The 21,066-nt window shown below is 40.7% G+C and overlaps 1 protein-coding gene across 29 annotated transcripts in view; it reads right to left on the bottom strand.

Annotated features, from left to right (window-relative positions):
- Fancc (Fanconi anemia, complementation group C) overlaps positions 1-21,066 on the bottom strand; it is a 195,959-nt gene that overhangs the window by 78,470 nt on the left and 96,423 nt on the right. For 17 of the 29 annotated variants that reach the window (XR_003950426.1, XR_001780751.2, NM_001042673.2 and 14 more), the window contains 2 exons: positions 20,431-20,515; positions 18,280-18,374 (listed from right to left, as the gene is read on the bottom strand). The exons of 1 other annotated variant lie outside the window; for it this stretch is intronic. Coding sequence is in view for 21 of the 28 variants with exons in the window: in NM_001042673.2 (NP_001036138.1) it covers positions 18,280-18,374; positions 20,431-20,515 (180 nt within the window). In the remaining 7 variants the exon portion in view is untranslated. Of the gene's footprint in view, positions 1-5,945; positions 5,985-18,279; positions 18,375-20,430; positions 20,516-21,066 lie in introns of all 29 variants that reach the window. 11 more of the 29 variants (XR_001780750.2, XM_011244476.3, XM_011244483.3 and 8 more) reach the window with 1 other exon arrangement.

A 21,066-nucleotide genomic window follows, 5' to 3' on the forward strand; every position in this document is an offset into this window, starting at 1 on the left:
AGCCTACAGCCCTCCAGTGCAAAGGGTAGTGACTATGAAGCCTACAGCCCTCCACTGCAAAGGGTAGTGACTATGAAGCCTACAGCCCTCCACTGCAAAGGGTAGTGACTATGAAGTCTACAGCCCTCCACTGCAAAGGATAGTGACTAGGAAGCCTACAGCCCTCCACTGCAAAGGGTAGTGACTATGAAGCCTACAGCCCTCCACTGCAAAGGATAGTGACTATGAAGCCTACAGCCCTCCACTGCAAAGGGTAGTGACTATGAAGTCTACAGCCCTCCACAGCAAAGGGTAGTGACTATGAAGCCTACAGCCCTCCACTGCAAAGGGTAGTGACTATGAAGTCTACAGCCCTCCACTGCAAAGGGTAGTGACTATGAAGCCTACAGCCCTCCACTGCAAAGGGTAGTGACTATGAAGCCTACAGCCCTCCACAGCAAAGAGTAGTGACTATGAAGCCTACAGCCCTCCACTGCAAAGAGTAGTGACTATGAAGCCTACAGTCCTCCACTAAACTTACAGGACACTGACAGCTCTGTTGGACAGATTTCCTTTATAAAAAGATACCTGTTTTAAAAGGTACAGAAAGCGACTAACATCACCTTACTGTGGGCTATCTCCCTCTACCTTTTATAGACTCACTTGTATAAAATCCTCATGGTGCTGACAGAAATTGATTTGAGCTGCAGTAGAAGATAGAGGATAAATAAGAGCAACTTTTGTATTTTTTTAGTTTCAGGGTCCCAAAGACCTCTGTGTCTGCAATGTACATTACCTAGTGATAAATATAAAGGAGCCCTCAGGCGCAGTGCAAAGCACAGTAAGCACCCACCTAGAGCAGGTGTGGACTGTAAACATCACCCGAGACAGGGCGGCACCACTGTTGATTACAAAATAGAGTTAGCACAAGCTAATGTGTTTTTTACAGACCCTGGCGAGGAAAACATTTAAGTAATTTCAAGAAGAGGAGTTTAAATTCACATAAAATATTCAGCACTTCAATTTCAAGAGAATCCTACCTCTTCCCTACCCGTGCCTTCCTATGGCCAGGCTCTTTCCTATAAGTGGGCTCTAACTGTACAGAGGCCTGGATCTTCAGGAGCACACAGTCAAGCTAACTAGACCCTGGCAGCTGGAGAAATGTTCTCAGAGTATCTGTGAGAGCTAACTTTCCCAGGATCTCAGGCAGGACACTCCAGGACCACACACAGTGAGCCTAACCTGAGGCTCTAAAGGTCTTCCAGACACAGTTTCATGGGAGGGTTGATGTCAGTGTCTCAAGGCAAATCTGAGATCCACAAGCAAGCACAGGAGAGGAGCACTAAACACCTCCTCATCAGACCATGCTGACTGGTAACCTGAAGAGTGTTGAATCCTTGCATTAGACACAATGAACAGACTGCACATGCTTGCTCATTCCATTGAAAAGCAGCCCTTCATTCCATAATGGAAAGACAAATCCAAATGCTGGTTACATTTGACATTTTTAACTTGACCCAGCTGTACCCACACCCTTGGCCAGAGGGTGCCCTATCAAACAGCCCAGGTCCCCCAGAATAACAGGACTCACAGAGAATAGAAGAACCCAAAATCGCTCTAAAGTATCTTCAGAGAAGTTGCTTGGAGCTGAGCTCAACAAGCGTCATCAGAACAGAGACTCCAGGAGGTTTATCATGAACAGAAATCACCAAAGCATTTGAGGTTTGTTCTTGATCAATAAAACTTTCCTAAATCCATCTAATGGGACTAGGTTTCATGTGGCAACTGATTCATTCCAAAATATATGACCATTCTTTCTCTTTATGCTGGTCTGACAATGATTTTATAATTTATAATTATAAACAATGTATCCATCTATACCAGTTTACAGAAAAAGTACAGTTTGCACTGATTTTATTAGGGATTCCATTTTGGGATACACAAGCTTACAAGCCACTCTGCTATATACCTTTTCTTTACTTTATTCAGTATGTGTAATGATGGCATGGTGCATCCCAGGCCAGCCCGCCTCAAAACCAACAACAAAAATAAAAAAGACTACTCAAGAACAAAGTAGGCAGCAATGACAACAGTTGAAAACAAGGAAGAAACAAGATGTCTCAGAAAAGTACTAGAGAAAACAAGAGACCCGTTTAACGCTTTTCTGCTGTTGCTGTTTTGGGGGTTTTGTTTGTTTTGTGTTTTTGTTTTAAGAAATAAGTAAAAATATTTAATTCAATCTGCTGAGACTGAGAAGTTACCAAATGCCAATGATCACAAGGTCAGCCCAGCTTTGTGCAGAAGGAGACATTAGAAGTGTTAAGTTTTATTTTAAAGCTGGACAGTGAAAGCAAAAGCAAAAACATTCCAGAAGATTCTGCCTGGTAAAAGCCAATCATCTAAATAACGAACATCTAAAGAGAAGGCTCTAGAAAAAAAAAAAAAAAAAGAAGAAAGAAAGAAAGGGGAGGTTGTCAAGGATAAGCAACCAAAATGACAGCCTGAAAAACCAGAGAAGAGTGGTCACTTGTGCTCTTTTCTCACAGACCCTCTCCAGGAACTGGGCTGAGCCGTCTGCAGGGCTGAAGCCATGACCACCCACAGCATGCTGATGAAAGAGTATTGCACTCCAGATCTGCCAGTATGGTCTGCGCCATGCTCTAGTCATTACATTTTCAGTCTTTTATAATCTGTTGCATGTGTTGTGGCAAGTCCCCTACATTGCCTAACAGCAACAAAAAAGGAACAGGAATAGCAAGTTATTTTTAATGTGTACAAATGTCTAGAAGACTGGATACTTTTAATACTATACCTTGACTTTCACAAAAATGGTTTAACTTGACTTCTATCTACTGCTGAAATAGAATGGGGGTCCACTATGAAGTCCCTTTTGATCCCTGTAAGAAGATATACAACCCAAGTTAACCAATCCCTTAACAAACAGCTAAGATAAAGGTTGAATGTGTACAAAAAGAACATTTACCTTTCCATCTATCCAGTGATCGAGCACACTGGGGACATCAAAGGGCACAGCAGTTAGAAAATCCTACATATCTGCCTCACCTTCTAACTTTCCTCCCATGAGAAATCTGCCTCCTATTCTAATTTTCTTCACAACAACAGTAACAGGCTTTAAAGAAACCGTTTTTGAGCTCATCAACCCAGGTATGGAATGTAATTGTCACCACGTACATTGGAACAAGTACTGAAGTGAATGTGTACCAAATAAATGGGACACCTAACTCTGGCTCTGCTCACCATAAGCACGTCTTCTCTAAAGATCAACAATGCCATCAAGCTGGGAAGAGGACCTTCATATTTCATTTTGATGACAAGTCAGCTCAGATCCAGACAAGTAAGAAAGACCCAAGCCTCCATCTATGCCAGCCTGCATAAAGACCTCTGTCTTGGGAGGGACATGTGAGGGGGGCTGCCAGAGACCAAGGTCACTATCACAAAAGAAAAGAAACTCAAAAGGAAGTAAACAATCACATGCATTTTAAAAAATAAATAAATCCCCCTTCAAATAATAAAGCATGTGACCTTAGAAAGATCTTTTTGGAAGGCATGAAATTATCATAAATAAGGCCGCTATGAACATAGTAGAACACATGCCCCTGTGGCATGGTGGAGCATCTTTTGGGTATATTCCCAAGAGTAGTATAGCTGTGCCTTCAGGTAGATCTACTTCCAATTTCCTGAGAAACCATGTTGATCAATGGAGTATAATTGAAGACCCAGAAATAAAACCTCACACTTATGGTCACTTGATCTTTGACAAAGACGCCAAAAATATACAATGCAAAAAAGAAAGCATCTTCAATAAATGGTGCTGGTCTAACTGTCTGTATGTATGTAGAAGAATGAAAGTAGACCCATATTTTTCACCTTGTACAAAGCTCAAGTCCAAGTGGATTAAGGACCTCAACATAAAACCAGATACACTGAATCTAATAGAAAAGAAAGTGGGAAAGAGTCTTCATTTACACAATGGAATATTACTCAGCTATTCAGAATAAGGACATCCTGAGTTTTGCAGGCAAATGGATGGAACTAGAAAATATCATCCTGAGTAAGATTAACTCAGACCCAAAAGGACATGCATGGTAAGTACTAATAAGTGGATATTAGTCAAAAAATGAAATAATAATAATACAGAATACACAAGATACAGTCCACAGAACTTAAAAAGCTCAACAAGCTGAAGTGTCCAAGTGAGCAAGCCTCCTATGAAAGGCTATGTGCTGAGCTTAGGGAAGGAGTGAGGCCTTCTCTTCTACACATACCCCAAAGGCCATATGTATCCCCAAACCACAAGACTCAGACTCAGAAAAACAACTTAGACTTGTGTTGGCCTCCAAAAGAACTGCCCCTCTCTGATTCTCCCTTGCTGTGACTGTCACAGTGTCATCACCAGAGCCACATGAAGTATACTGTCTTCCCAGAAACTGAAAATGATGCTTAGGGTCCTGTGATGCACACTTCGATACACACAGGACACACTGACATGCACATCAAGCTACTAAACTTTAGAGTTCCAGTTATTAAAGGACAGGGTGGTTTACCAGCTTTTAGACATCTTATCCATGTTCTGAATTCAGCAAAAATTTCAACACAGTTAAAACCTGAAACACTTTTAGGAGTATGTATGCATATATACTTTTTATTTAATTAACTGTTATTTACTGTGTGTGTATACGTGTATTTGTTTATTATATATGTGTACACACACATATGTATATATGATTTGTTTGCATGAATGTGTATGTGAACAAGTGTCAAGGTACACATATGGAGATTAGAGATCCAAAGTGGAAACTTCTGGTTTCTTTGGAAAGTCAGTTATGTCAAATGTTTTGCTGTGGAACACGGGTGAAAGGGTGCTTTACTAAAGCAAACACATAAAAGGATGCATGATATTTAGAAGGAATATAAGAATGACCCCACAGATGGGGAAATTGAGCACTGGTTTGGTTTGGTTTGCCTCACTATTCTTCACTAATGACATGCCTGTATTGGTTCACCTTACACTGCATTCCTGAGCTCTGCTTGTGGCGCTTGCCAAAGAACTTCTCATGGGGTTCCTTTGTTACTTTCACAGCAGCCTCTTGCTGGTTCATGTGTGGTGTCTGCCAAGTGGACTGGACTGCAGGTGCTGGTTCATGTGTGGTGTCTGCAGAGAGGACTGGACTGCAGGTGCTTTATTTGGCATTGCTACAGGACTGAATTGCTGATGTCATGACAACGAAGACTGAACTCGCCCTCCAAAAGCTACTTTGAAACAGATCTCCTTTCCCCATATCCTAACAACTTTTCTCTACTGCCATCTCTGGTGAATGGTAAACTAGAGGAGAGGTTGAACACTTATGAAAGTAGGTTGAGAAAAATGTATGCCTACAGAGGTCAGTTTCCAGAAGTTGGTTCTTTCCTTCCACTATGTATAATATTCTATTTTATTTGGCACAAAAATTTTTCAAGTCACAGATGCAATTTCTATTTGTGAATCTTTACAACAGAGAGTGGGTTCTAAATATCCAAGTAGGTTCAACAGGGAAAGCCCTTTAAGGTGGAAGAGGAAAGTAGGGCATAAAACCTTAGTGGCAGCCTGAGCATTTGATAGCTTTGGAGACAAAGGACGGGGCAGCAATCCAAGGTATCCAGGTGGCCTGTAGCATCTGGGGAGGGAAGGCAGATTCTAGGCAGAACACAGATCTGTTGACTAGAGCTTTTACCTCCGTGAAACTCATTTTAGACTCTTTCAGAACTTCAAGTTTAAGGGGGAAAAGGCTTTTGTGTCATTTGGGCCACTGAATCTGTGGTTATTTGCTGCAAGAGGAAGCCCCTCTCACTGGTATGTCTCTTCTTTCCTACTGTCCTGGGCAGAGTAACCAGTCTTTTACCTCACACCACTACATTTCAATTCCTGAAATATGGATGAAGGGATGAAATGACACCAAACCTCTCACCTGAAACTCTGCTTGCAACTCCAACAGCACAGCCCAGACCTGCAAGACGACACATGGAATTCCAAATCTCAGGTCACTCAGACAAAGTCCACAGCTCTGTTAGCACCCTCATCTCACATCCTACAAACCAGCACACGGCTCTGAGATGCATGGAGCCTGTATGTTCAGACCATCATTCACAACTTTAAAAAAAAACTAAACATAGACTTATATACTTCATAAAAATTAAACCTAAATGTCTAATAGACCCAATTAAAAACAAAAAAAAATTAACACACCTAGATGAGAACCTCTGGTTTGGTAATAACTTTTAGATACTATCATGAAAGAACTGACTTAATAAATGTCTTTAAAGTTAAATTTCTCTGCTATGTGAAGGACATTATTTAAAAAGTGAGAATAGCCCCCAAACTAGAAAATTATTTGCAGAAGAGATAATATATGCACAGTTAACCAGAGTGTACACTGGACTTTTAAATTCAACATCATCATCATCAACAACAACAAGCCAACTCAGGAGGCTGGAAAGAGTTCAAAGTATAAAGTACCTGTCAGAGTCCAGATCTCCAGAACCCATGTATATGCCTGGTGGATGTGGTAAACCACCTATAATTCCAACAATAGGATATGGGATCACAGAGGAAGCTGGCTAGCTAGACTAAATGTATCAATAAACTTTGGGCTCAATGGAAATACTTTGACTCAATGACTAGGTTAGAGAGTGATCAAGGATGAATTCAGACATTGACCGTGGGCGTCTATATCCACACAGACACGTGCACATGCACCTGCACACACATACCTGCAAGCACACACACCAGGAAGAAAGCCAACAGCTCAGCTAAAAACATACCAAAGATCTGAATGAACTTCACAGAGGAAGATAAACACATGATGTTATAAGGTGAAAGATGTTCTCTACCATACATAGTCAGGAAAATACAGATCAAATGAAGGGCTATGGTTGGGTGTAGGATGAAAAGGCCTTACTCAGAATCCTGAAGACACATAGCAACAGGCATGAGCACTCGTTTGCTATGGGTCAGTATGAAAAGGTAGAAGGGGACCTTTGGGAGTCAGTGGGAAGTTCCTTACACAGCTAGCAAAACGTATCTTTACTGCAAAATCTAGCTCTTACATTCCTTAATACTGACCCAAAGGATGTGAACATGTGCCTGCATAAATACCTACATACAAACATTTACAGCTATTTAATTCATAACTGCCAAACTTGGAAACAACCATGATAGTCTTTACTAGGAGAGCATATGAACTATATATCCAGGCAGTAAGATAATATGCAGCACTTGCCAGGGAACCATGAAGCCATGGGGGGAGGGGAAATAAGCACATCTGAGAAGGTGCCACACTGAGTGATTCTTACTCACAGCTGAGGAGTGGAGAGGTGAGTGGACAGCTCAGGGTGTCTGTCAGGCATGCATATCAGCCATTTTCCAAACGTTCAGAAGAGCCTATGTGAACTCCCTTGTAAACAATGTCCTCTGCTTGATGACATGATGCTGGTTCATCAACTGTAACTGACATGCCAATCTGCAGAGCATGCCTGACCATAGCAGAGGCTCTGTATGTGTTGGGGTACAGGTGGGACACAAGAACATAGAAAATCTTTGTATCTTGTACTCAATTTTTCTGCAAACCTAAAACTGGTTTAAAAACTAAAGCCTGATTTTATAATCCTGAGTATAAATTACAACACAACAAAATTAGGCCAGCCTGTCTGTTGAGAATGCCCCTATTTCTGTAAATAGAATCTCAATTGAACACCTAGGACTCATCCTTTTTCCTCGTCCTGCCCCAACGTGCCCCTCCACCAGTCAGTGTTTCACTGAAGGATGTTTTTAACATACATTTTAAGCACTGGGGTTAGGAGATAGGCACTCAGGAAGCAAGGATATTGCTTCTCAAAGAGTTGCCCTTCACTATTTTTACAACTATCAAACACATGGTTATGTCAAATTCTGAAGTTATGATCTTCAAATGGTAACCTACATAGAATCTTTAAAAGATAAAACAATTAGATTATACATTGTTTATGACAAAACCAATCTGTGGTAATACTATTTTTAAGAAAGGCAGACAACATAGACAAATAAAAGCATGCACATCAAATATACATATAAAATATAATAAAATCTGCTACTCTGTACACTAGCATATGTCAATCAACTTGTAAAAAAGGCAACAATAAAGAAAAACCTTTGTTTCAACAGAAAGTACAGTAGTCAGGAAGGTACGGGACATGTCACTAATGACAACTTCCTAGCATTGAAAGCAGGTTCACATTGTTATTTTAAAAACTGCAAAACATATACTTGAACCAAAAAAAGCAAGAAATATTCACATTAAAATGGCTAAGTTTCTTTTGAACCCTAACCTTATCATGGCCACAACAATGGCACAGTGACTACTTACTCCCACCATGTGCAGAGTCACTTGTAAGCACACAAATAGCTATGGTATAGTTCTAATCAGTTATCTTTCTAATAGCCCCTAAGGGGAAGTGAGATTAGCTCTACTGAAGATGGAAGATCACAAGTTTGAAAAGCATCTGACTTGAACAAGGTAACATGGCAGACCAGGATTTGAACCAAAGCACTTTCAATGGCACAGTGTTGTTGAAGGATATTTGATCTCACTGTGAACCCCAAGATTGTATTACTTGCTGGGAAAAAAAACAAACAAACCTGTCTCTATCTGTGGTGTGGCTCAACCCTTAGCATATACCTTTAATCCCGCTGGCTGGAATACAGACATGCCCTTAGTACACACTTTTAGTCCCAAACACTGAAGGTAAAGTTAGTTTGTAGGAAGAAGCACCCATGTTAAACATGATGTTTAACATGAGTGGAAGACAAAGTGACAAAACAGAAAAAGTTTTTGACAGAATAGGATATTCCCAACTCTCTCGAGAACATAGAGAAAAGAGAGCCTACTTAAGGGCAGAGAGAGGAGGAAGGCAGTTTTACTGGGAGAGTTGTACAGAGACAGGTTGAAGAGAGAACAAGCTAGACCCAGGTGAAGACAGAACAAGGCAGAGAATGAGTGGTGCTAGAAGATTAGAAGAGATTACCAGAGCTAGTTTGAGACCAAGCAGAACAATTCAGTAAGAGGCTTAGAGAGAAGCCAGATTGACTCAGTCAACTGGAGAAGAGCTTATGCCAGAACAGCTGAGTTGAAATAGCCAGCCAGAGTTCAAAAAGAGCTAGAAAGGGTGAGCTTCCTCGGCTGTGACTCTCAGAGGCCGAAAACATTCTAGGCCTAGGTAAGACTGTGCAGACTAAAAGTGTCTGGGACTAGGCCTAAGTTAGCAGACAGAAGCAGCAAGCCTCTGAGATGACAATTTATATCAGGTGAATAAAAGTTACTTTCACAGAGTGCCTCCACAAGGCATCCCCAAAACCCTCTCTCAGAAGGTGGATTCTTCAGCTCTGATCTGCCCAATGTTCCTTTTAGCTAAAAATCTTCACAAATGCCACTGAGACATCATACTTCAGATAGTCCACACATGCTGTAAGCTTCTTTGATCTGCTCACTGGGAGGACAGGTTACAGTGGGGCTTCATGACCTTAAGATGCTTTACTGAGGTCAAGCAGCTCATTAGTATTTCTGCATTAACATCTAAAATCAACTTGGAAATATCTTCAAGTCTTACTAATTTGTTCAAAACGTTTTTTTCCCCAAAAGTTTTTAAAGTGTCCCTTTTTTCAGGACTTTGAAACCTAGCAAAGTGTGTTTGGGGGTGGGGGTCAGACCTAGGCAGCAGGTGGCACCAGATGATGGTCTCTCAAATCTTATGGCTTAATGGATTTCTGTCTGGAAGCACCCTAAGAACCAGGGAGCAGGGAGAGACATACAAGCAGAGCACAAGAATCTTTCCAAGATACACAGACCAATCATGCAGTTTGCTAAGCTGAACAGCTGGAACTTGAGAACACGGACAGCTAGAATCACTGTGGTAGACAGATGTTTCCTCAACTAATAATAACCTGTGCATGGGCAGGATGAAACTCTTCTAGGGCTAGAAAGTCATCCTGTACCTGGCCCAGCACTCACAGGAGAACGTCACCTTCAGGAAACAAGTAGAGCAGGAGAAAGAAATGCATGCTAGTAGGAGGGACAACTCATTCCTGGAGAAAGTCTACACACAGGCCTGGAAAGGATGGACCCAACCTGTAGGGATTCTTGTGCTCACAGATAAGCATTAGAGAAAAATGGAATGTTAAACATGCGAATTGTCTCTTAACAGGGAGAGGTATACAACCAGAAGACTGAAGTGAAGATGATTAATAGCCTGGTAACCTTTGCACTACCTGGATGATCAGTAACCACACAAGATCATCCACTAGGCCCTTATCATGAGCTAGTTTTTCCACAATCAATCTACAGAACCTATCTTAGTGGAAGACTGGCTCCTGTAGTTATCTGTAGAACTCATCTCTATGGAAGATGGCATCTGTGTTTACAAAGAATTTCAATGTAATCATGTCTTAAGCTTTATTGTATTCGTTGGATTGAGTTAATTGCTACCAGGAAAAATTTCACCAAGTTGTGCTGTGCTTACACATGCCTAGATTAAACTACCTGGTGTCAGACTCTCAAAGTTTGGACCAACACCAGGTACTGAAACTGCCTTCCTATCTCACAAAGATCATTACTCTGTTATCCTTGGTGATCACAAAGACCCCACAGACAGCAATTTATAAAACATAAATGGTTTCTGAGCTAACACCACCTCTAAAAGGAAACAGTCAGACCCCTCCTGGAGTAACAGTCACAACAACCTGCCATTGGTAAACAGCAGCACATATGCCTAACCATAAAGTAGGAACCAGGAGCAGAAAGAATGAGCCCGAAATTACATCAAAGACTTTGAACATGTATCGCTGAATACTTAAGAGACAAATATGACTATCACCACTAAAACCACAAATGAGAATAAACCAGAACTTTGGGAGATACAGGATCTAAAACAAAACAAAACAAAAACCAGCAACAACAACAGCAACAACAACCACTTGAAGTGCTGAAGCAGACTGAAGTGCTGAAGAACTGTTACTGAGGTGGTCGGTCAAAGCCTGGACCCTGGCAGCCCTACCAACCCAAGGAGGACCTTGACAACACATCTCAATACTAAACACACTAAACACACAACAACGAGACACACAAAGACTGATTCTGAATGACCATACTTACACACCCAGTCTCTAGCAAGTATGTCTTCTGTGTCTTGACATGAGGTCTGTTTAAACAGATACAAAACTAAGCAGTCCTGGTCAAAGTATGGTCCTGCCCACACTGCCCACAGTCTAGGCTACAGTTCGAGCTGCAAGGTGGTCTGACACATGGACAGAAATGTGAACCTCTGTAACTGGTTTAGCTTAGGTACTCCTATGACATCACTAAAAAAAGAAAAGCCAAACTACTAACCAACCAGGTTTTATTCTGAACATAGATCTTGTAAAGCAGCAGTGCCTGAAAAGCACTCCTGTGCCTTGCTACTCTCAAATGGACTACATCCTCCAAACACACTCACAAAAGACAGATTATGAAGAGACAGTCAATGTCAAACAATCAGGAAAATTGGTACCAAAACTTCAAGCAGAAAGCCCTATAAGCATTAGAATGACTAACATACAGAAAGACTGACAATTCTAGATGCTGGGCAACAGACAGAGCTACCAGAGTTCCCATGCAATGCTGTTGCAACTGAAAACCAGTTAGCAGCTTCTTGTGATATTACACATATATGACTGCACAACATATCAATTACAGTCCTGAGATAGTATCAAAGATTAAATACAATATAAGACTATGCAGAAATCTCAAGGGAAGGATGTTCATAGAAACTTATATAGAGAAAGTAAAAATTAGAATCAAGAAATCCAAGTAATGATTGACAAGTCAATGGATAAGCAAACTGGCTTATCAGTTCAATCGAGGATCTCTGAACAATAAGAAATAATCCTGTAAGTTGGAACATGAATAAACCTTATACTGCATGAAAGAAGCCATAAACGAAAGTGTGTATACTGTATAATTCTGTTGTGAAATTATAGAAAAGTTAACCTGTGGAGAGAGAAAGCAGATAGCAGGCACCCTAGGCTGGAGCTGACTGAATGCAGGGGCAATTGGGAACTCTGGGGAGGACAGAAGCACTGTACTACCTGTCTGTAGCCCCAGTTATACGGTGCATATATTGGCCAGAAGTACCAAACTGCACACTTTAAAATGGTGCTTGTATGCATAACTAAACATAATAAAAGCAATATAAAGCAAGCTAATAGCCAACATCAAACTGAATGGAGACAAACTTAATTTATTATTCCACTAATATTAAGGACAAGACAAGGCTGTCCACTCTCTTCCTATCTATTCAACATAGAACTTGAAGTTCTAGTTATAGCAATAAGATAACTAAAGGAAATCAAGGGGATACATATTGGAAAGGAAGAAATCAAAGTATTACTATTGTGTGTAATATAACAGTATATATAAACAACCCCAAAAATTCTACCAGAGAACTCCTACACTGATAAACACCTTAAACAAAGTGGTTTGATATAAAATTAACTCAAATCAGTAGCCCTCCTTTATACAAATAATAAATGGGCTAAGGAAGAAATTAGGACAATAACACTTTTTATAATAGTCACAAATAACATAAAATATCTTGTAACTCTAACCAAGCAAGTAAAAGTCCTATATGACAGGAATTTCAAGTCACCGAAGAAAGAAACTGAGATATCAGAAGATGGAAAGATCTCCCATGCTCAGATTTAATGCAATTCCCATCAAAATTCCAACACAATTCTTTACATACCTTGACATAGCAATTCTCAAATTCATATGAAAAAGCAAAAAACCCAGGATAGCTAAAACAATCTGAACAATAAAAATTTCCAGCAGTACCTCTGACCTCAAACTGTACTACAGAGCAATAGTAATAAAAACTGCACGGTACTGGTATAGAATAGACAGATTGATAAGTGAAATTGAACTGAAGACTCTGAAATAAACCCACACACCTATGGACACTTGATTTTTGACAAGGGTGGCAAAACCAAACAATGGAAAAAATAAAGCATCTTCAACAAATGGTGCTGGTCTAACTGGGTGCCTACATGTAGAAGAATGAAAACAAACAAACAAACAAACATACACACACACACACACACACACATATATATATATATATATATATATATATATATATATATATATATATATATCTCAAAATGCACAAAACTAAAGTCTAAGTAGATCAAAGACCTCATTATAAAACCAGATACTCTAAATCTAATAGACTAGAAATCGGGGAATAGCCTTGAACTCAACTGGTACAGGAAACAACTTCCTGAATAGAACACCAAAGGCTCAGGCTCTAAGATCAACAACTGACAAATGGGACCTCATGAAACTGGAAAGCTTCTGTAAAGCAAAAGTACACTGTCAATAGGAAAAAACAACAGCCTACATATTGGAAAATGATCTTCACTAACCCTACACCTGACAGAGGGCTAATATCCAAATTTTATAAAGAACTCAAGAAGATAGACCCCAACAACCCAAACAACCCAATTGTAAAAGGAGGTACAGAGCTAAACAGAGGAATCTCGAATGAATGAGAAGCACTTAAAGAAATGTTCAAAGTCCTTAGTCATCAGGGAAATGCAAATCAAAACAACCCTGAGATTCCACTCTACACCATTCAGAATGGCAAGGATAAAAAACTCAAGTGATAGAACATGCTGGTGAAGATGTGGAGCCAGGGGAACACTCCTCCACTGCTGGTGGGAGTGCAAACTTGTACAACCACTTTGGAAATCAATTTAGCAGTTTCTCAGAAAAGAGGGAATAGTTCTCCCTCAAGACCCAGCTATACCCCTCCTGGGCATATACCAAAAAGATGCTCCACCATCCCACAAAGACACATGCGCAACTATGTTCATAGCAGCTTTATTCATAATAGCTAGAAACAGGAAACAACTTAGATGCCCCTCAAGTGAAGAATGGATAAAGAAAATATGGTACATCTATACAATGTACTATTCAGCTATTAAAAACAAAGACATCATGAATTTTGCAGGCAAATGTATGGAACTTGAGAATATCATCCTGAGTAAGATAACCCAGACCCCAAAGAACATGCATGGTATGTACTCACTTATAAGTGGGTATTAGCCATAAAATACAGGATACCCACAGGATAGTTCACAGACCCAAAGAAGCTAAACAAGAAGGAAGGCCCAAGAAAGGATGCTTGAACCTCACTTAAAAGGGGGTATAAAATAGTCATAGGAGGTGTGATGGTTTGTATATGCTCAGCCCAGGGAGTGGCACTATTTGAAGGTGTGCCATTGTTGGAGTAGGTTTGTGGGCATGGCCTTAAGACCCTCACCTGCTGCCTGGAAGTCAGTCTTCCACTAGCAGCCTTCAGATGAATTCTCAGCTCTGCCTGCACCATGCCTGTTTAGATGTTGCCATGCCTTGATGATAATGGACTGAACCTCTGAACCTGTAAGCCAGCCCCAATTAAATGTTGTCCTTTATAAGACTTGCCTTGGTCATGGTGTCTGATCACAGAGTGAAAACCTAACTAAGACAGGAGGCAAACGGACAGAAGGAACTGGTTGGGAGAAGGGATGGGGAGGCGAATGGAAGGTATTTAAACACTTAGTCCCAGGAGGTGATGCTATCTGGGAGGCTTAGGAGGTGTGACCTTGCAGGCTTAGAGGGTTTAGAGACTCAGCCTTGCTCAACACTGCTCCCTGTTCTCTCTGCTTCCTGTTAGCAATGTAAAATACGGCTCCGGCTGTCATGCCTGCCTGTTGTCATTGTCCCCCATCCCGGGATGGTTCTCCTTTCTTCCTGGAACCTTAAGTTCAAATAAACCTGTACTTTTATAAGTTGACTTGGCTATGGTCTTTTATACATACATCTAATGTAAACAGTCAGAGGATATTTGTAACCTTTTTTAAATATACAAATGAAGGTTGCAATGCATAAAAGAGCCACAATGAACACAGTTCTAGTTCCCAGAGAGGAACTCATCTGTGTGATTCTGTAGATTAGCAGAACCGCAAAGGCCTTCTGAGAGCCACGTTTTGTAAGTACCCCTTGCATCTACCACAGAGTAAAGGGCCATTTAACCACAAAGCTTTTCAAAGACAAGGGAACCAAGATTTATGAGCTTAAATCCATCTGGTGCTTTGCCATGCTGCTCATTTACAAAACTCCAACACTGTCAGTGTTAAACAGAACCAGATCTGGTAGAAACAGCAAACTATGACACAGTATAGCAATCTGTTGGGACATGCACACCAACGACAGTCACCAGCTCACAATGCCTTGCTTCTGGGGGATGATGTCAGCCTCCCTCCAGAAAGATCCATGTAGTTTGGGATGTAGAGCCTGTGCAGCCCCTCACAGTGCAAATATCCACACCCTTCAGTAATGGCTCCATACTAGGAAGCACCTCCCACAACAGACTTTAATATTTCAACCTACTTTTCAGGGTATTCCTAAATGTACCAAGGAACATGACCTGGACAATTCAGATAAAACTTCAGTGAACCTGTCTTAGCAAAATATATCTATAATTCGTGAACATAAGGCTCCCTTTACTTCAGGCTGATGACAAAACAGGAGAAGCGGGGTAGATAAGGGGAGGACTGTGGGAAAAAGGAGAAGCAGGGTAGAATAAGAGTCAGTGGTCTATGAACTAAGCCAACTCAGACAAAGCTCTACTACTTACATGGGAAGTCAACACAACCATAAAACAAATAAACACTGAAAGAAAGTATAAAGCAGGCCATGCCAAGCACAACAGTGCAGCCCAAACATCCTACTCCTCCAGCTGCTGAGCACTGCAATGCAGCAGGGCATGCAGGGCATGTCTGAGCACTGGACATTCAGATGCATTCGCTTTAATAAAAATTTTAAACTGTTAATTGTTATAAAAAGCTTTTTAAATAACTTGGATATATACACATAGACTTTCCTATCATACATTATATGAAATATTAACAAAGATTGATAATTTCCAGCTCAAACTTAGTGTCAGAATTAAAATAAAATACGTAAATATATGTGTTCAAGATATGTTATAAAAATATTGAGAAACAATCCCCAAAATTCTATAGTAACTTTGTGTTGAAATGATGGCATTTTGGATCAATAATAGCCTTCTCAAGTTAATTTCACCTCTTTTGTTTCATGTAATCACAAACAGCTGGTGTTCACACGCCTTTCCAGCCTCATGACTAGTACATGCTCCAGGAACACGAAGCTGCAGGCACCTGCAAGCACCAGTAGTTTCCTGGGTCTGCTTTCTCCCACCATGCTTTGCACATTGTATATGTTGACACTCCTGGTCATTCCCTGTACTCACAGCCAACCTCACGGCACATCTAGTTTGCCATCTCCCTCAGGAAATGTCTCTAGCCCCCAAGTCTAAGCAAGTATTCTCTTCTGGGCCACCATCATAACTACCAACAACACTTCATTGACAGCATGCACCACTCTAGAGTGGTGTGGTCACTAGTCTTAGGTCCCCAGTGGGAGAAATTGTTTGAATTTTACCTTCTGCATTAGTGTTAATTTAAGTACCTCTCAGTACTCACTTACCCCAGGCATTAAACAATGAATAAACTACAAAATAAATAGGCTACAATTTTAAAAATAGATGAATAAAGTCATATATTAAATGTGCAACGTTAATCCAGTCATCCCAGAAACAATTTACTACATGGGCTACTCTGGGACTTAGTGATCTATCCAATACAAACTTACACACTAAGTAACTGTTCTTAAAACAGCAAACATTCTATAAAACACAATGATCAAAAAATGAAAGACAATATATTTTGTTGAAGGCTAGGTATTGTTCTATTCCTATAGCTTTTCTCCTCTAACTCGATTCATCAGTTCCTTTCTTCGGTTCTTTACCTGAATTTTTCTTCAAACTAAATTCTGTATTCATTTCTTCCCTTGCCCAATCCTTTCCACTCCTTGTGTACCTTCTCTTCTTCCAATTCAACAGAAAGTACAATACTGTATTTATCATCACCATCACCAATTTTGTCTAAAGGACACATAAAGGAGGTGATGTATCACCTACCATCAATGGGCCAAACCCTATGTACCAATCTACCTGGACAATTTCACAGCCACGAATGGCTCAAAATGAGTGAACCTGGTGGTACTGCATCAGCAAGTCCTCAGGCTGTGGCGTATAGTAGAATAGTAGGGGCAACAGAAAGCAGCAAAAGCAACCAGCCAGATCAGGTTTCCAGCTTGTGCCTGCCATTTCAGAGGAAACTAAGGTGGGAAAAAACCAGGAACCAATCAGCTCTCTGGGCAGCTGCCATGATGAATGATTTTGAAAGCATGAGTAGCAGTGGCCTAGGCATCAACTCTGAGACACAAAAACAGGGCTGGGCTCCACGGATATTAGTTTTGGGTTGTTTGTATTGCTTGCTTGTTTGTTTTTGTTTTTAAAGATTGACTTATTTTATATGTATGAGTATTTTACCTACATGCACATATATGTGCACCTCATACATGCCTGGTGCCATGGATACCCTGGAACTAAAGTCACAAACAGTTGTGAGCTGCCAATGAGGGTGCTAGAAATTGAACCTGGGTCCTCAGCCACTGCTCTTAACCACTGAGCCATCTCTCCAGCCCCTCCAATCTAAACTCATACTTACCACAAAAAAGATTCTGAGAAACAGAGCCATTCTTGGAGAAAATTATGTAAGGACTTAAACTAGGCTTAGAGGGTGAAACAGTGCTTCCAGCAATAGCTGGCAGAAAACCCAGTACATTCTTTTAATCATTACCAAGTATTTTTCGAAACCACCCAGCATGCAGTGGTGTCAGCACTGGGAGGTTCATCATAAGGAGCAGTACTGCAGGAACCAAGCAAACCTGAAATCTAAACAGTTCAACACTCAGGGAAAACCTAACAGTAAAAGGCCACTTGTTAACCCAGAGGTTCTCAACCATCCTAACACTGCAACCCTTTAATACAATTCTTCAAGTTATGCCGACGCCTAATGATTTCATCGCTACTTTGTAACAATAATCTTGCTACTGTTATGAATCATAATATAAATATCCAATATTCATGATATCAGATATACGACTCCTGTGTTCAACCCCCAAGGGGTCACAACCCATAAGTTGAGAACCACTGCCTTAAAACATGACAGACAGAATTGAGCCAATAAAGGGAAAGAAGGGGAGTGGGGTATCTTTAAATCACCACCTGAAGTCAAAGCAGAGCCAGCAGAGGGATTTTCTCTCTTACCCGGATCCACGAGTTAAGTCCTGACTCTGCAGAAGTCCGAGGTTCTTTGTTCATCAGACAACATAAGCACCATATTACAATTTTTTGGCTTTCATCTGCAGAAAAGAAAACTAAAATGAATAGACTTTATCAAATAGGGGAAAAAAAACCCTAAGAACATGCTTAGGAAAACCTCAAGAAACAAGCTCAGCGGAGGCTTTTCTACTTGTGGGCTCAGCTCACTCCAGCTCTTGTGTGGTCAACTCTCTTTCTGCAACAGCAGCAGTTTTTAAAGCCAAACAAGAAGGATGGAAAGAGCTGAAAGTGCTGGGCTCTTCAACATGTTTCTAATTTCACATTTTAAACATCAGTAATTTCAAGCTCTTTAAAGCAAAATAACTACTATCTGTCTATGTTTCTGGTAGCCAAATCTGTTCCAGGTAGAGACTCAGAGCACAATTAGAAAAAAACCTTAACTTTAGAAACTGAAGCTGTTAGCAGACAGGATAGCCACAGCAATGCAGACCCTGTGGTGGAAGAGAGGGGAGGTAGACATACCCAGCCCCTGCAGTATTCTCAAAGACATCCAGAGTTCACCTTTCAGCCTCCTGTAAGCTAATAGTGCTTCCAATGGCTTTGTTATGAAAGGCACTGGACAGGACTAACTACGGAGATCTCTACATTCACTGAGAGCACCCAACCCTTCATAATTTTTAGGGCTTTAAAAACAAGCATTAAGCTTATGCTTTCTCAGTAATTAATAAATCTGAGTAAACTCACCAGGCCATTTTGAGGGGCATTCATTTTTCCCTGTCAGCTTAAATAAAGTACCAGGAGGTGCTGTCTTGCCTAACACACATTAGTTTCCAGACTCATAACTTTCAAAGAATTCTTTAGGTCAAACTGATACCTCAGAGTAAAGATGTGACTGTTGTACTTAGCCTGGTGTAAATACTAAACCACAAGTAACAGACATTCCAGTATGCTTTACTGTGGAATAAGGAAGAATGTAATGAACTAGGAAGCAAGTTTTTAAAAGGGAGTGAGGGAAATGGTAGTTTATGGAACTTAAACTCCAAAGAATCAACAGCAGCTAGGCAGCTTCTCTGAGTGATTCTACACATTTGGTTCAGCAAGTGCATCATTTTTCTCTTCTAAGGAAGAGAGAAAGATCTAGGGACATTCTCCCAGTCTTTGCTCAGAAGTGATGCAGAGATGTACCACTGGCTAATGAGCACACAGCTCACTTTGATGGTTCACAGGCATAACTAAGCCACTGCTGGTTACCTAAGTGCCACTAGCACATTCAGCAGCCTCTCCCCAGAGACCCTAAGACTGGGACCGGGGATCCCACAGAGTGCAGTCCAATAGGATCCACCATCTGATCTTGGCACCCATTTGAATTCTAAAGATGAGTGAAAGGAAAAAGAAATGTGCCAACAAGCATCTACTGTCTAATAGCTCACTTTCTGGTATCATAAACTGAAATTCGAGATAAAATTCTTTACACTTTAATTCCCAGTTTAAAAGTACAAAACAGCAACTTTCTGAGATGATAAAGACTGGCTATTGTTACAGGAATAGATGTTCAGTGAGGATGGGAAGCTCTAGTTCTTAGCCTGAATCTGCTGGCAATGAGAGCCAATGCCCCAGGCTACAGGAAAGGCAGTCTGCTCACCAGAACAGCGTCACTGAGGAAGGTGTACTCACCCTCCATCTCCAGGTCCTTCCTCTCCCCTCTCACCCTCGGTTTTCACCCTGATCAAATGACTCTTTCCATCAAGAAGATATTTACTCACAATATGGGCAACAGTACATGAGTTAACATGGAACTGTGAACAATTAACTGGATATCATCTAGTTTAACTATAGAGAATTTAAAATGAGGTGAAGTAATGAAAGTGCCGACAGACAGACAGACAAGCACTGGTGTTTAATCGTGAGGTGTTTCCTCTCCACTGTAAGAAGCCTTGCTCTCCTACAGGTCCACATGGATAAGCCTGTGTGCACATACGTGTGCATTGGTCTGTAACGCAGAGAAGCACAGGAAGATGCATACACTTGATGAGCTGCCCCGTGGAAACGTGGAAAAGGTTACCATTTACATCCCTGTGCTTCATTAGAAGCAGACAGCAAAACTGTCATTAGGTGTTTGTGTGTTGAGACTCTTACCATATGCTAAGATGAGAGGATTCCAACAAGCTTTTGCCAACAGTTGACCAATTGTGGGGAACCTTTCCAGGATTGCATCAGAATCCTGTGAAAACAACAACCACATGTTTTGATAATTAAAGAGGACTATGAAATTCAACTGAGCAACACAGTTCCTCAAGAGAGCCCGAGTGCTCGCTCCTATGCATCCTACTTTAGAACATGTAGAGGAAGAGATTAGAGGAGAGCTCTAGGTTAAGAAACTCAAAGTAACTTACACTTTATCCTTAAAAACTCAGTATGACATAATTAGGTCATTTCATTTTATCAGAAAGTTAATCATATTTTGCTCAAAATTAATAGTCAAAAAAGTCTATTTCATTGTTGTTGTTTGAGATAGGGTCTAGCTACATAGCCCTCTCTTGGAACTCACAAGCTAGTTTTAAACTACAGAGATCTGCCTGCTTCTGCCTCCTAAGTACTGGGATTGCCCAGCCCAGGAAAGACTATTTCATTAAACCCAACATATACTGAAGAAGAATAAAACAGTACTGGTGATTGGTAACCATGCAACCCTGCCTCTTATGTAACACCACCTCTTCGCACTATACATTTTATTGCATATAAAAAAGGCCCCTTATCACTCAGCTTTTCGAA

Source organism: Mus musculus, chromosome 13, assembly GCF_000001635.26.
Source record: "Mus musculus strain C57BL/6J chromosome 13, GRCm38.p6 C57BL/6J".
Taxonomy (NCBI): domain Eukaryota; kingdom Metazoa; phylum Chordata; class Mammalia; order Rodentia; family Muridae; genus Mus; species Mus musculus.